General features: G+C 37.6%; 1 protein-coding gene across 1 annotated transcript in view; it reads right to left on the reverse strand.

The window, feature by feature from the left end:
• The window catches only part of RYR3 (ryanodine receptor 3), a 420,504-nt gene that overhangs the window by 43,694 nt on the left and 360,553 nt on the right, over positions 1-16,257 (reverse strand). The window contains exons 86-89 of the mRNA XM_078391770.1: positions 13,751-13,879; positions 8,437-8,541; positions 3,835-3,916; positions 2,166-3,484 (exon numbers count right to left, since the gene is read on the reverse strand). Of these exons, the coding sequence (XP_078247896.1) occupies positions 2,166-3,484; positions 3,835-3,916; positions 8,437-8,541; positions 13,751-13,879 (1,635 nt within the window). The remainder of the gene's footprint in view (positions 1-2,165; positions 3,485-3,834; positions 3,917-8,436; positions 8,542-13,750; positions 13,880-16,257) is intronic.

The following is a 16,257-nucleotide window of genomic DNA, read 5'->3' on the forward strand; positions in this document are numbered from 1 at the left end:
TGCCCAAGATTAATTTCTTATTTTGGATGTTACCATGATCTATAAGGGAGGCAGAAATAAAAGAATGGCAAAATGTGATAAATAACTTGCAATGGTGGTAGAAGAGCCAGTATGTATAAAAAATTATGGCGTCAGCCACAAAAGAGAATGAGGGCTGGGTCCTCTTAACATGAAGTTTTATTATTTAGCTAATCAATTAAGATTTATTCCAGATATTATCTATTCAGATACTTTGATTTGGTTTAACTTTGAAACACAAGAATTAAGGAGCAATACAGAACAAACAGTAAGAATTATATAAAACTGCCCAGAGACCTTCGGGTAGTGTGGGCGGCATATAAGTTAAATGAATGAATGAATGAATGAATGAATGAATGAATGAATGAATGAATGAATGAATGAATGAATGAATAAATGAATGAATGAATGAATGAATGAATAAATAAATAAATAAATAAATAAATGAATGTTGGAAAATCCGTTTTTGAAAATATGTTACAAATATGAATTAAACATAGGTTAATAATTTCCCCATTAACTTCCCCATTAACACACGTACTTTGGTGCCTCGCAAGACGATGTTAATCTGTTACACAGAAATCGCTGTCTTGAAAAAACATCGTCTTGCGAAACCAAATTTCCCATAGGAATGCATTGAAAATTAATTAATGCGTTCCTAGGGGGGAATTTTTTAAGGCACTTAAGGGGTAGGGAGCTGGGGAAGCACCATGGGAGGACTGGCGGGGGGTCCCCTCGCCATGATCGCCAGCTTTGGAGGTCCCCGAAGTGCTCTAAAGCGGGCGCAGGTGGTCGTACAGTGAAAAAGCCCCATTGGAACCATCGTTTTGCGATAGCTAAAAAGTTGTCAAGCGATTTCATCATCAAGCGGGGGCGTAGTAATGCGGGGCACCACTGTAGTTGAATTAGAGAAGTTTCCAGAAAATTTGAAAGGAATTTGTCAGAATTTATAAAAAAGGAAACATATATTTAGATTAAATGGTTGGCTAGGAAAGATAAATTCCAAAGATAAAATAAGGATAATATTAGAAGGTGAGAAAATAACATGGATTAAAGTGATTCAGTTAGAGCATTGCGCTAGAGCAGTGGTTCTTAACCTTTGTTACTCGGATGCTTTTGAACTGCAACTCCCAGAAACCCCAGTCAGCACAGCAGGTGGTGAAGGCTTCTGGGAGTTGCAGTCCAAAACTCCTGAGTAACCCAAGGTTAAGAACCAGTGCACTAGAGAACGGGGAAAAATAATGCCAAATGCAGGGAGTTGACAAAGTTTGAGGAAATCATAATTCAAAGGGAGAAGGGAAAGTATAAGCCAATGAAAGGTGTGGTAGGTACAATTTAGAAAATATTGTTAAGGGTAAAAAAATAATCAAGAAGTTCATAAAACGCATGGGATACAGATTTGCCTAAGGAAATACGTATTGCTGTGTTGATTAGTATATGGGGGGGAAGGAATTTTAAAGTCCATGTCTATGAGAATAAAAGAAAATGTTTATAAATTGATTTGAAGATAGTATTTGACACCTGTGAAATTAAAATTATAGATTCTAAATATTCTAAATCACTGGTTCTTAACCTTGGGTTACTCAGGAGTTTTGGACTGCAACTCCCAGAAGCTTTCACCACCAACTGTGCTGACTGGGGTTTCTGGGAGTTGCAGTTCAAAAACATCCGAGTAACAAAGGTTAAGAACCACTTTTCTAAATTGTGTCAGAGGATATATGTACTTATTTACAAATGTGGTGTGAGTGTGTGTATGATTATTGACATTTTGGAAGTTGGTATTTAAAGAAATTTTTAAAAATGCAAAAGGAATGTTATAGGTTCCTCCAAATATTGCATTATTATCTAGCTTTGATGAACAGTAGGATTCAGTAAAAAAATTAATTATTAATATGATAGCAGCCAGATTAGTGATTGAGAAGAACTGGTATGCTAAATATATGTTTCAATTAAGTGAAAGGAACAATGACATTTGGGAATTAGCAATTAATGACAAGTTGACATGTGACATAAGTTTTCAAAATGGATTATTCAAGGTGCGTAGACAATTTTATAAACTTTGTGGAATTCTTATGTCATTAAATAAAGATACAAATTTAAAATTCAAATATTATTACGTTACACACCATATTCATTGTTTTATATACCTGTGCTTTTTTCTTCTTGCAGACTGCACTTTCCAAAGGAGGAGTTTCTGATCCAATAACATCAGCAATATCCCCTAGTCCAACATCATGACCATGTTTTGATCCACTTTCTCTCTTTGTATGAAAGCCAAAAATATCTGACAAGATGTCACTTTCTCCTTTTTCATTTTTTACAAACTGAACAATTTCAGCTGTAATGCCGTGTTCTGTAACTTCAATTTTCTCTGCTTCGAGGACGTCATCATGAATTCCAAACTGTGTTGGATCAGGCATGTCTCCTAGAATTTTGGTAACTCTTATATTTTTTGCTACTTCCACTAAACCACCCCCAAATACAGTGCTCCACAGAATCTGGAAAACACCCCACAATATAGTGAGAAACGTTTGGAAGATTCCTACAAATAGGATCCAGAAAAAAGATAAAGACACTTTCACCAATTCTTTCATAGTCATTTTTTTCAGTTTTCTATACTGTTTTCTTAAGTTTTTCAGTCTGATCATCTTTAAAATTGTGGCAGCATTTTTCTTCAGTGCAACACATGCCATTGCAAAAGCTGAAGCTGATTCGAGGGATTGTTCTTCTTTCTCATCCTCCCCAACTTCCCTCACATAGCAAGGTTCATCCTCCTCTTCTTCAGGTCTGTCAACTGTGTCTGATTCAGAAATCTGAGATGCCAGCTGCATTTCAAAAATTGTGTCCTCACAGAAGTTTACAAAAAGTTCCATTTTTTCTTGTTCGCCACCTTCATTTACAACATCAAAAATAAACTGCCTTTTTGACTCTTTAACTTGAGGCTTTTCCCATTGTGTTCTACTGGATTCACTGATCTCAAAATAAACCCGTTCTATCTTCTTGGCACCACCCATTATCTCAATGCGCCCCAAATAAGGTTCAAAATAGTTAAGTACGCTTTCTGCTGGATCTAATAAAGACTGAAGTCTTGAATCATTTGGCATGTGCTCTGAAAGATTTGTTAAAAGTACAGCCACATTAAAGCCAATATCTTTGGCTGGTTTATGGAATCTTTCAACAAAATCAACATAATTAAACATGTCATTTTCATCAGTTTCTGCACAGGACAACAGGAACTCAATCTCTGATTGTGTATATTGCTTTTGACCTTCCATGGCTTTCTGGAATTCCTTCTTTGAGATTATGCCTTTACCTTCTGGGTCGTACTCTTTGAAGGCTTCTGAGCTTGTTAGATCTTTCAACTTGAGAAACATGTCAAAGAACTTCAAGATCATTTCTACGTTGCTAGATGATTCAACCAGAGTGTCCACCATCTGTTTCCCAATTGTGCCATTTACAACATTACCTACATTGCAAATTTAAATAATGTTAGTTAAACAGAGATGCAAAATATGATTATTCAGTATCCCATCTTTAGAAATGGTCAGAAATTTTTTTTCATGCTTATACTTTCCATTTAAATGTAAACTAATCAATATCTTTCTTCAATATAACTTATGGCTAGTTCTTATTTAAATTTACCAAGCAGAATTACTGCAATGGGTTTAACATAAACTAAACTAAACTGTGGTCTGTTGATCATAATGAGGAAAATATATGCATATAAAATTAAGAATAAATTTATATATATATATATATTTTAAATTACGGCAATGTTTTAATTCCACAGCAGTAAATGCAAGGGAGAAAAACAACCTTCAAGTAGTGACAAAAGCATGACCACCATATCCTTCAGGAGATCCAACAGCTCCTTCAGCAATTCAATCTGACTGGAGTCCTGGAGTGCAAATAAAGAAAGTATGTTTACAGATCCTAACCAGAGACAATAAGGACAATTCAACAAATATTTAGGTAAATATAAACCAAATGAAACCAATAGCTTGTTGTCCTAACTATGTGCTGGAGTGTGGGCAATAGATAGAAGACAGCATTCCAGGAAAAAAAATCAAAAACATAAGAAAGCTGTTCTTTACCAAGCCATATTACGGTATTTGTCTATTTGATTCATTATAGTTATATTATAATCTAGCAGTTCTCAGACACACATCTATCATAGCACTTGCTGTATGTTCCTTTTAATCAGAGATGCTGTTGATTAAACTTGAGCCATCTGCAAGAAAAAGCACTTCAGGGGCCAAAATAAATAAGGCTGCAATACTATGTGGCCAGACGACAGAAGAAAAATTCCCTCTAAGGCTGAAAACTGATCTTGGAGAGGAAGAGCCAATTTCAGATGCCATGCCTTGCCCCTGCAAATCTTACCATTGCCCTTCCTCTCCAGTGTCAGAGTTCTGATGTAGGAGACACAAGAGAAGTATCTAGATTAGGAGTTTGGCAGCAAGAAAACAGGGAAGTTGCTGAAAACACAATAAAGACCTCTCATCCCTTCGCTACACTTTCTCCAACAAGAAGACAAAGATTTGGTCTAAATGTTTCCTTCCCATAGCTTGTGAGTGGAGGCAAATAGTTTAGATTATTTGTTTTGCTTCTTTCTTTCTTTCTTTCTTTCTTTCTTTCTTTCAGAAAAGAAATGAGGGAAAGGAGGAGAAGAAAGTGATTCCTTCCTTCCATTAATCAGAAACACAGTTTCACATAGGAAATATCTGTGGGCTCTGCCCTCTGGGTGTTGTAAATTAGTCCTAGGCTTGGCCTGTAAGCAGGATTCCTGGATTAGGGTTGTTCTGTTAAAAGGACTTAGAATTGACACAGAAAAATCATGATTCATTAGGCTGAAGCCAGAGATGCTCTGGGGAGGGTTCAGCTCAACAAATACCAAGGTCAACACCATGAGTACTCACCGGGAGGACTGACAAGGAGGGACACCCCCAGCCAGCCTCCGTTTTGGGATGTCTTCTTTCCAGATGCCCTTGCACAGGGGAAGGGTTCCAAGGCAAGCATTGTTGGATGCCCTAGTTGGGATGCCTGTGACACTTTGAGAAGGAGCTCCCAGCATGGCCTGGCGGGGATGTAAATTATGCCCTGGGCCCCTTCTTCCAGCAGTCACCACATGAGCTTCTCCCACCCACCTACCCTTGTTTTCTTTGATAATTTTATCTCAGGTAGTAGTATGGTATTATTACTTGTACACCACATATGCCATTTCTTAGTTGGCAGTATAGAAAGATTTTCAACATAGGAGCAAGATCTGTGGTGAGGGAGGTGGGCATTTGGCCCTATCCCAAGAATGTGAATCTCCCTTTTTCTGTCAGGAGGCATTGAGTGGGGAACTGATGGGGGCAGGGCCAGCTTGGGAGTGCTGCCAGAGTTCTCCAAAGTAGAAACCAAAGATCTCTCCCCCATCCTAGGGGATTCACCTCCAGGGGAATACACATCCCTTGTAGGTTACCAACTCTGTTTTTTACCAAGAAATATGTTGGGATGGTGGATACTGGATGACAGGTGAGTCACCTGATATGGATCATCTCCTTCTGCTGTGTCAGTGCAGTGGCTATTTTTAAGCCACTATCTATCTTCTGTAATAAAGCTTCTAATGTTAGCAAGGTGTTTGTCTTAATTGATGAACTGGAGGGGCTGGGGGCGTCCCAGGATTTTCTCGCCTGGGCCTATAGCTCCTACTCACAGAAGGACACAAGGCAATTATCACTTATACACTCTTCTTCCTCAAGCCATCCCTTTCCATGGATCGAAGGATGTCTTCTATTTGTGGAAAGGTTATTCTGGACACAAGCCTTCTTATTGTTTCCTTTATTGTTTATGGTTCTTACACACAGCTTCAAGTAGGAAATTAAAATTCCATCATAGAGGTTTTTTTTTTTAATTGGTTGCTGTGAGTTTTTCGGGCTCTTTCTTTTGACTCTTTGAATTCTTTAAAAAATTATTCACTGTATTTTTAAATTCAATTAAAGTTAGTCTTCCCATTTGTTTCTCTGCTAGGTTTTTTACATTTTACTTCCTATTTCCAATACTAAAGGCTTGTGTTTTAGTTAATGGTTAGAAGACAGATCTGTGGTACATGATATGGCCTGTCTCTTCACTTGAACCTTGGCAGAAAGGTTGAATTTTGATATGGAAGTCTGAAACCAGAGTACAGTTAGAAAGGAGAGAGCAAAGAAGCATCCAAAATTTTCATCCAGTAACAAACTAATATAAAGACCGTTTGACTGGAGTGATGTATCATTCAACCAGGATACATAGTCAACCTGTCCTGGAAACAAAGGATAGGTTGCATTTGAATGGAAAAGGTACAGACAATGTTGAGTAGGGTGGCTTCCACCAAAATACTTCAGCTGAACTTTGGGAGGTTCTGAAATGTGTTAATGATCTCTTTGCTTTCTTCAAATAGTTAAAAATTCTCTCAAAATAAAAAAGCTGGGTCATTCTCTCATTTTCTAGCTTTCCATCGCAGCCATACCAAACTGAAGCTCTGCTTACCTCTTTAGAGGGAAAATTATTTTTCTTTTAGGCTTCCCACTTTAGCTTTGCTACTAAATCTTATTACCGTAGGCGTTTATCATATTATTTCCCTGATTTTGCTCTTTTTATTCATTTAAAGAACCCAGTGTTTGATCAGTACATATTTGTATGAAAAATGCATCCTCTCATAACTCTGTAAGTTATAATACTTCACAGAACACAAATCAAAGTATGTTTTAATAGCCACTGATGCACTGATCATCTGTTGTTTTTCTCAAAATCTAAGGTCAAAGTAGTGTACCTTTCAGTACATGCAGAAAAAAAGGAGATGAATCAGTCAATACCCAAAGGAAGTAGAATGAAATAAGGCAGATGTGAATAGCTCGTTCACAGTGACTTGTGCCATTTAGCGCAGAAAAAGATTGTGGTTTGCTTCTATGTCCCTTCATGGGTCATGTGTTATATTTATTACAACTTCGTAGACATCTAGCAGTGAGCAAGTAAAGCTCAGTATTTGTATTACACAAATAAAGGCCCATAACAAAATGTTTTGTGAATTAGTGTCTCACACAGCTCCACATTTCTGAGGCTGTTGCACCTCCTTCCCTTGTGTCATTCTTCTTCTTTCCCATTTTGCACCCTTCCCCCTTTTCTTGCTTTATCAGTTGTCTTGCCATTTCCTCATTCACCCAGTTCATTGCTTTGTTTATTGTTTTGTTTACAGTATTTCGCTCTCCTTCCCCTCACCCCCACTGCTGCTATCTTTTTCCTTTTATTTTAGCGTCCATTGTTATATCAGTTTTTCTGTCCCCTGCTCCTTTGCGTAATAGTTATTCTGGTTTGTGTCTTTGCCAATTCCCCTCTGTCCCCCCTGTCTGTGCTCCAGCCTTCTTCATTTAACACATGCACATACACACACTAGCACACGATTGTTCCTCACCTTCATGCTTCCTTTTCCATGCGGGCAACAAAATGTTTGCCAACAGTCTCTAAAATGCTTTTGTAACCTTACTGGTCCTTTGACCCAGGTCAAGTTCCACTGGATTTTTATGACAACAGATCTTGATAAATCAGGTGCATGCTGCATGCATGCACAGTTGTGTTTTAGTCTTTTAAGGGAGAGTTTGCCTCCTATGGGGTTTCACCTTCTCTTGTCAAGATTTTTTCCTTTTCATACTACATGGTATCATCAAGAAAGCGTCATTAAGCCTACAATACTTCCTTTTTGTGAATGTATGTTGTTATTCTTCCATAGGTACCAGCACTTACCCCATGAAGTTCGGAAATTTAAAAAGACAAGTTAGTAAAACTAAGAAAAATTAATATACATGTTGATCACTCATTACATTTTGGTATTTTTATATATGCAGACAAGCAACCAAACTGCTCTCTTTCAACAGAAATATGGTAACTGAAATGACCATTTAAAATATATATAAACATGTATGTACTTTGTTTGCTGTTTTTCATTACAGTGACTTGTTTAATGCAGTGACCGGTTTCCAGCTTCTAGTGCTTCAGTCCTAACTTAGTATATTAGTCCCCTCACTGCCTCTAAGCAAGAAGTCTTGGTGTCAAATTCCTTGTATAAAAATAAAAAAAATCAGGATTGAATACTGAAATTGGGGTCCAAGGGTTAGAGATAGAAGAAGAAAAGAATGTGTGGTCCTTGATTCAAATTAAAGCTAATATAGAAAAACACAATAGATGTTATTTCAGTGAGGTTTTAGAAATTGTATACCTATTACAAGAGTTGGATTATCAAGAACTATTTGCATAACAAGAGTTTGAATAATAAGACCAGTCATTAATTACACAGATTATGACTTAGGTTTATGTTCTCAGTTCATAAAGTGCTTAGTTTTATGCTCCAATTCTCTTTTATATTTATGGAATATATACAGCAAAGTTTTCCCTTAATACCTGAGAAAGTTTCATTTGCATGTTAGCAAAAACATGAAGGAATCCAACAACTGCATCCCACAATCTACTGTGTGCCAAGCTCTGCTGGTTTCCAATGCAAGGTCCCTGAAATAAAGGGGGATATAAATTTAAAGTATGCATTCCAATACTCCTATACATAGTTTCATACACATTCCAGTCAAAAGAGCAGTTTTAATTAATTTCCTATTAGAATTTGTTATTGCTAAGGCAAAAGGGAAAACAGAACAGTTTTTCCAGTTCAGAAAATACGAATTATGATTGAAGTAGGGGTGTGACAATAAACAGCATACCCAGGTGATAGAAGCCATGCAGAAAGAAGACATGCTGCAGCAGAAGCAGAACTATAATCTTTCTGAATGCAAATACTGTGTATCTAAGAACTAGACAGAGCGCGCTTGGTATCACTTTGCTACAACTGAGCCAATAGGATAGATTTTATCTCTGTCTCTGATCCAAGTTACTGATGAGAATGAACAGCACTCTTAAGAGGATTTAACAGATGGCTGGAGGGATGTAAAGTTTATTTTTTCTACTCGTAAAAAGAGTAATACCTACACACTCATTACAACCTCTACACCTGGTAGTTATCATGAAGTTCTCCTGAAAGCAGTCATTGCTTCCTTGCTGCCTTCAGAAGAACGTTTTACGTATCTGTAACTGTGTTTTTGAGAGGTCATCTGTGAACTCACACCAATGGGCTTTCCTGTGCCTGCACAGAACACTTCAGAACGTTTCCAAAGCTCAGGTGAAGTATTTTGGTGGGAGTCATTCTACTCAGCATTGTCTGTGCCTCTTCCATCCAAAATCCAAGTCCACCATGGATAATAGTAGCAAAATATTGACGTCAAACTGAGGAGGTAAGGACATGTGAGTTCACAGATCATCACTCAAAGGACCACAATTACAGGGAAACAATCTTTTCTTATTCATGGTCTCTGTGAACCACTAACGAGAAAACAGCAGGCTCACCTGATGGAGGAAGAATGGAAATTACTGTACCAGTGAGGACAAAATAGCTTACCAAAACATGCATCCCTCTGGGACACTTATTCCGCAGTGCCATATAAAACGTAGACAGTTGCGCTGCTCTGCAATTTCTGACATTGGGACACCCTCAGAAAAGTCACTGATGTAGATAAGAAGCAAATAGGCCAACAATGGAGAGTAGTAGTAAGAAATTCGTTAGTTTGATTTTAGTTACCACCCTATTCAGAAGAGTACACGAAACAAAGTAGAAGTCCTGTGTTAAGCTTTTCATAACACACTAAGATTTATTTGAGTGTATTGCCAAGATATTGAAATGAATATATAGAAAGTAAAGCCTGGAACACTTTCTACAGGAGATTTGGGATTAAAGTTAGTATTATCAAGTCTTGAACTAAATGGAAAGTTGGAGGAAGTAAAAAAAAGAAACATCCAGACAAAATGTAATTTTGTCCTTATGAAAAATTAAGTAAAAAGAACAAAGGGAGTAAAAAAACACTCCCTAACCGATCTAGCCAAAGCCAAAGCAACCAAGAAATTGACCTTTATGGGCAGAAGTCTGAAGTCCACAGTGGCTAAGGGTTTCAAGGCTTAGCAGTATGTCTTCTGTTGAACTCTAGGCTGCAGGCTATGGAGGCAAAGATGGAAATGGATTTTAGGTGCTTTTAGGAAGCAATTGACATCTGGATGAGTGACACAGGACTGGATAAAAAGCAGACAAGTACAAGCTGAAATGGCAACCAGATAAACACAAAGAGATGACCTCATAAGCCCCTTCTGTAGTAAAGACATAAGAAAATTAAGAATGGAAAAAACCTCCTTAAAATTAAATGCTGAGTCAAATACCTCCCTAAGTATCTGAAAGGCCTTCTCCTAGCAAATATGGAAGGAATATATGTTTTCTGGGTGTATCTAAGACAGCAAGGGGCTCTGGGGTATAGGCAAACCATGAAACAAAATTGTTCACACTGCATGGTAAACATGTGGGTTTGATTGTGGGGTGATGTCAAAAAGTTGTCAGACAGTGGAAGAATGCAGATGCCAATCATATACTGAAGAAAAGATTTTTTAAATAACTACAAAGCTGTGTAGTCCTTATACAATCCCCAGACATCTTCCATGACTTTTGGAAATTTCATATGCTTTTTCTTCACCACCTGTAATATATTGGTGTCCAGCCTGATGAAGACATGGATGGGCCAAAAGCTAGTCTCTCCCCCCCCCCCGGTGATCTAATAAAGGTATAACTCCCTCGTGCTTTCAGGGTGAGTTTGGGAATGAGAATGTTTGTCTTGATATTATCTTCACTAAGTAAAGGTTCTGCTATGGGAAAAATGTAATTTTAGATACGTCAGTCTATAAGTGTGCAACCAATACCGTATCATAAACATGTTGAACTTTGTGCCACCTTGTTTTTGATATATGGTATTGCTTGGACAATCTGATGGGTGAGAAGAAACTGGAAGGCTTGAAAGGCAGTAAGGACAATTGGAAGCTCTAATACATGTGCATCCTTGCTTCCGTTGATAACCATATTCCATGTATTTGTATATGAGACAATACATTCCCCATCTTTTTGTGAAGATATCTATTGTTATGAATGGCTTTTTCTCTCTAAAAATTCATGTTCCAATGGACTATATGAATGAAGGTGTAACAATGGAGCAACTTCTGAATACGTGAATATGTAGAGAAATCTTTATTTTCCTTGACTCACTGGAAGGCCCTGATGAGCCAGCAAGGAAGTCTGGAAAACAGATGAACAGCCACTGTGGAGGCTTTAAGGCCTAATGCACCTGCATCTTTCAACCGCTCGTTTGAGATGAGGTGATGCACTGTATTTGGAAGTAAGCAACATGACTTTTATTTTCCTGGAGTTTAAATGGACACAGATGAAATCAACGACTTTTCAAAGAATTCACAATCGCTACTTGTTGACATAAGGATAGATAAGTATGCCTTTCCAATGCAATGTGAGCTCTCATTACCAACATGCATTTTAAATTACTCTGGGGGCAATGGAGATACCAAAATAGCCACTGACAGACGTCCTTCTAAACTCTGTTTTAAAAGTTCAAGTGAAGGAGAATCCATCACTCTGTGAGGCAGTGTATTCCACTGCCAAATAACTCTTTATGTCAAGCAGTTTTTCCTAATGTTTGCAGGGAATCTCATTTCTCATAATTTGAATCCATTACATCAGGTCCTAATCTCTGGAGACGTAGGGAAAAAATGCTCCTTCTCCTATGTGACAGTCTTTCAAATATTTGAAGACAGCTATTGTATTTCCTTTCAGTCTTCTCCAGGCTAAACACTCCCAATTCCCTCAACTGTTCTTCACAGAGCTTGGCTTCCATAGTTTTTACAATCCCTGCCACTTTTCTCTGGACCTGTTCCAGCTTGTTGATATCCTCCTTAAACTGTGAGGCCCAGAACTTGAGATACTATTCACAATGAAATCTGACCAATGTGTGTATTATGTCCCATGAAGTCACTTCCAACTTATAGTGAACCTAACAGGATTTTCAAAGTATAAAAGATATTTTAAGGAGTGGTTTTATCATTTCCACTCACCCCCAAGAATTTTTATAGCCAAGTGGGAATTTGAACCCAGGCCTCCTGAGTCTTAGTCTGACAACCTATCCAGTATAATCTACATTGGCTGTACACTCTATGCTGGCTCTACATCACACTAACAGAATGGGATGATAATATATTACTTCCTTTGACCTAGACACTATACTTTTGTTGACACAACCAAATATTGGATTTACTTTTTCAGCTGCCCCATTACACTGTTAACTCACATTTGTAGTCTGTGAAGACCATCATATTCTTTTCATACATAATACTGCCAAGCCAGTTGTCACTCATATTCATGCACTTATTTTTTCCTGCCGTAATGCAGAACTTCCAGTTTTCCCATTGAATCTCATTTTGTTTGTTTTGGCCCAATTCCTTGATCAGTTTCGTTCATCTTGAATTTTCATTCTGTCTTCCAAGGTATTAACTAACCCTCACAGGTTGATGTCATTTGCACACTTCATAAGTATTCCTTTCAAATCTCTTATAAAAGTAATTTATACAAACATTGAACAATATTGGTTGCAGGACAGAAGCTTTTTAATTTTTGCCACAGTTATTGTATTTCTGTGCTGGAACATATATGTTTACATAGACTCCACCTCCCTTTCTATTCTTTCTGTTCTTCTTGAAAAATCATATACTTCAATTGTTGCATTCCAGTTATACGTTGAGAAGTAGTGCTGATGAGCTTCCATGAGAGCCTTGTAGTTAAGAGATCTTCAGAAAAAGGTAGCAGATGAGTATAGTTGTCTTCCAAAACATTCAACTTTCTTCCTTCATTATCATTTGGAGCTTAAGGGAGTTTATTTTTAGACTTTCTCTGGTATTCTTCCTCAGTCTGCTGTTATTGGGTTCAGTATAGGATGTTTAAAGACTAACTCACAGCTCTTATCTATATCTATAAAGTAGGTGATTTTCCTCAGGGCTGGACATATGGATGATACGGCTTGAATTACACATAATAGTGAAGATAGCACAGGTACTGATACAAGTGCCACTGGTAGTATCAGTAGTGCTGGTGTATCGATTGCATATTATTGTCAGTGACTTTCAGCAGCAAGAACATTAAGTACAGATCAGATTAAACCAAAGTATCTGTCGTCTTTGGTCATGATACAGTAGATATCAGCTGAAAGTAGTGTCTGCAGTGATAATGAGAAAATGGGCTTAAACCTTTTCCTTTATAGAGATCCCAGTCATGCCATGACTGTGTATGGCACCCTGGGTCATCAATATCAACATAACAGAAATGGACTCATTCATATCAAGACAGTAATCATCATTCCCACATGTAAGGGGAAGAATGTAGACAGCATAGACTCTGATGAGGAAATCATCAATCTTCCAAAAAATAAGGGGGTGTGTGTGTGTGATAGAGAGTGACAATTATGGAATGATGCCAGGAAATGGGACATGACTTACCTTCTATGAAGGTCTATTCACATGCTGAGAGGAGGGAACAACCAAGAATGGTTTAATCTTATCAGCACTCAGGAAAGGCAGAGGACTGAAGAGGGAACTGAGGGATTTTTGGGGGAACAGGTATAAATATTTGCAAAAACATGGCTTGAGCTTTGGCCAAAACACTGGAATGTTCTGTGTAGGTGCAAGGATGCCCAGCAGTATGGGTTCACAGAGGCCATGAAGAAGAATCAACTCATTACCCCCTATACACATTTATGTGCACAAAAGTACCCAACAGAGAGAAATAGGCACTACTTACTTGGATATATTCAGTAAGTGAATTAAAAATCTGTTTTGTCACAGCTAATGCTTTAGAGAAGTTACGTTGTCCAGATTCATCAATTACATCTTTTCCAGAGTAGTACCAGTAGAAATCACTGATTGATTCCTAAGAATAAATAACAGGGTTTCCCCCCTATAATTATGCATGATACTAATTCATAAGAACATCTTAGACAGTAGCTGACATTATTTTCCATGCTATAAGCATTTTTACTGAGGAGGAGGGGGTCAACAATGGGATTGAATAATAAAATCATAGAATCATGGATTTGGAAAGGGTCTATAAGGCCTTTGAATCCAACCCCATGCTCAATACAGTACATGAATCCAAATCAAAACAGATCTGACAGACAGTTGTCCAATTTTCTCCTGAATGCCTCCAGTGTTGGAGTGCTCACCACCTCCCATTGTAACTGATTCCATTGCTGTACTGCTCTAACAGTAAGAGGTTTTTCCTGATAATCAGCCTAAAACTGAATCACCATAACCTGAAGCCATTATTATATGTCCTGCACTCTGGGATGATTGGGAACAGATCCTGTCACTCCTCTGTGTGACTACCTTTCAAGTATTTGAAAAGTCCTATCATATTTCCTCTCAGTCTTCTTTTCTCATGCACAGTTCTTTCAGTCTTTCCTCATATGGCTTTCCAGTCCTCCAATCCTCCTTTTTACCCTCCTCTGAACCTGCTTCAGTTTGCTGGGATCCTTCTTAAAGTGTGGTGTCCAGAACTGGGCATAGTACTCAAGATGAGGCTTAACCAGTGCTAAATAAAGCAGAATTAGTAGTTCACAGGATTTGAAGACTACACTGGTCTTAATGCAGCCTAAAATAGCATTTGCTTTTTTTGCAACCATATTGCACTGTTGGCTCATATTAAGCTTCTGATCTACAACAATTCCAAGATACTTCTCACTTGTAGTATTACTGATTATATACTAAATGGCTATGTATAGGATAATAATACTATACTTCTAAATGATCTCTGACTATTAAATATTTGTCATTAGCCAAAGTGTAGATTGTCAGATTTTGTTAAATATAAATGGGCACCACAGTGGACCACAGAAGCAAATTGGCAACAAGGCAGCAGCCCGCTTCAATGCCTGTCCCTGCCTGACGTATTTTCTAATGTACTCTGACTGTTGAAATGTCAGAATTTTTAAAAGTTTCTAAAAGTACTTTTTCTTTTTTGCTCTTTATTTGGAAGTTTTTCACATCTGGCAAAAATGTTTATTTAGTTCTCTTGAAGACTGAGAAATAGAACTGAAACTGATTTCTCCAAGACAGTGTTTATCTCCTGACCTCTTGCTATAGGTTGCTGTCTTGTTGGGTGGTTCATACAGTATAGTAAGGCCTTTTATTTCATAGTTTTTCTGGTTTTCTTGCCTCTTCTGCTAAAGCTAAGCAAATAAACTCAAGTACAGATGTGGTTGATCTGAGAAAGTTGTGTGACCGAACTGTAACCTACATGTTAATAAATGCATAGTTAAACATAGACATGAAGCTGTCTGTAAGATCAAAAGCAAGATACATATGCGCTAAAGGGTCAAAAGAGCCTTTAAAATTGCATAATGAAGACAAATCTTTAAGAGCCACCTAAAATGGGCCAGAGGGAGTGATAACTGTTTGGCGGAAGGAGACTATATTAAATAATATAATCCAATAGAGAATTACAGTCCTATCACACCCTTCAATCACTGCCTGAAATCCGGTTCATCCTGGTGTAATGTAAAGTTTCACCTGCAGAAGTGTGTTGGTCCTTACACTCAGGCAGTCAACATTGTGCAAACAATCACATAGTTCACATCATGATCATTCAACTGATCATGTTGTTCACAGTTGCACGGTTCATGTTGTGCTTGTGCACAATCAATTGCTCAATTCACAGCATGACTGTCTCACAACACATCTGCTGAAGTGCTCTGTAGATATAACTTCTGATCCACTGTGATATTTTTCTACTGCTTCTGCAGCTTCACATTTTACATGCACATGTCTCAGCAAAAATAGTTCATTTTGCATTTAGGAATTTTTGATAATGATTCTGTTTAAATTTCTCCTTCTAAATGACTCAGGCTCTTGTGTAAGAAAGCTATTTTTACATATTGAATAGGTGGGCTCACAGTGCATAATCTGGCCACAAAAATATTTCAGAGTGTTTTAGAAATTAATTTAACTATCAATGAGATCAAAACTAAGGTATGTGTATATGTAAGGAGCTTTACATTCATTTCTAGTGTAAAAATTATTTTAAAGAAAACGATGCCAGATAAATCCAGTTGCTTCCTAGGGGATGTACATCAGTCTTATGATATAAGTGATTTTGCTGGAAATGAGCAAAAACAAATTTTGCCAAGAAGCTTTCTGAATCTAATACTTCGTGACTGTAGGGGAAGTTTCCAAGAAACTCTCTTTCATTCTCACCATTTCCAGTGAATAATGGTCACAGCTATAGTTGGAAGTTAAAATCCCAGGTTAGAG

This window comes from Pogona vitticeps, chromosome 1, assembly GCF_051106095.1.
Source record: "Pogona vitticeps strain Pit_001003342236 chromosome 1, PviZW2.1, whole genome shotgun sequence".
NCBI classification, from domain to species: Eukaryota; Metazoa; Chordata; class Lepidosauria; order Squamata; family Agamidae; genus Pogona; species Pogona vitticeps.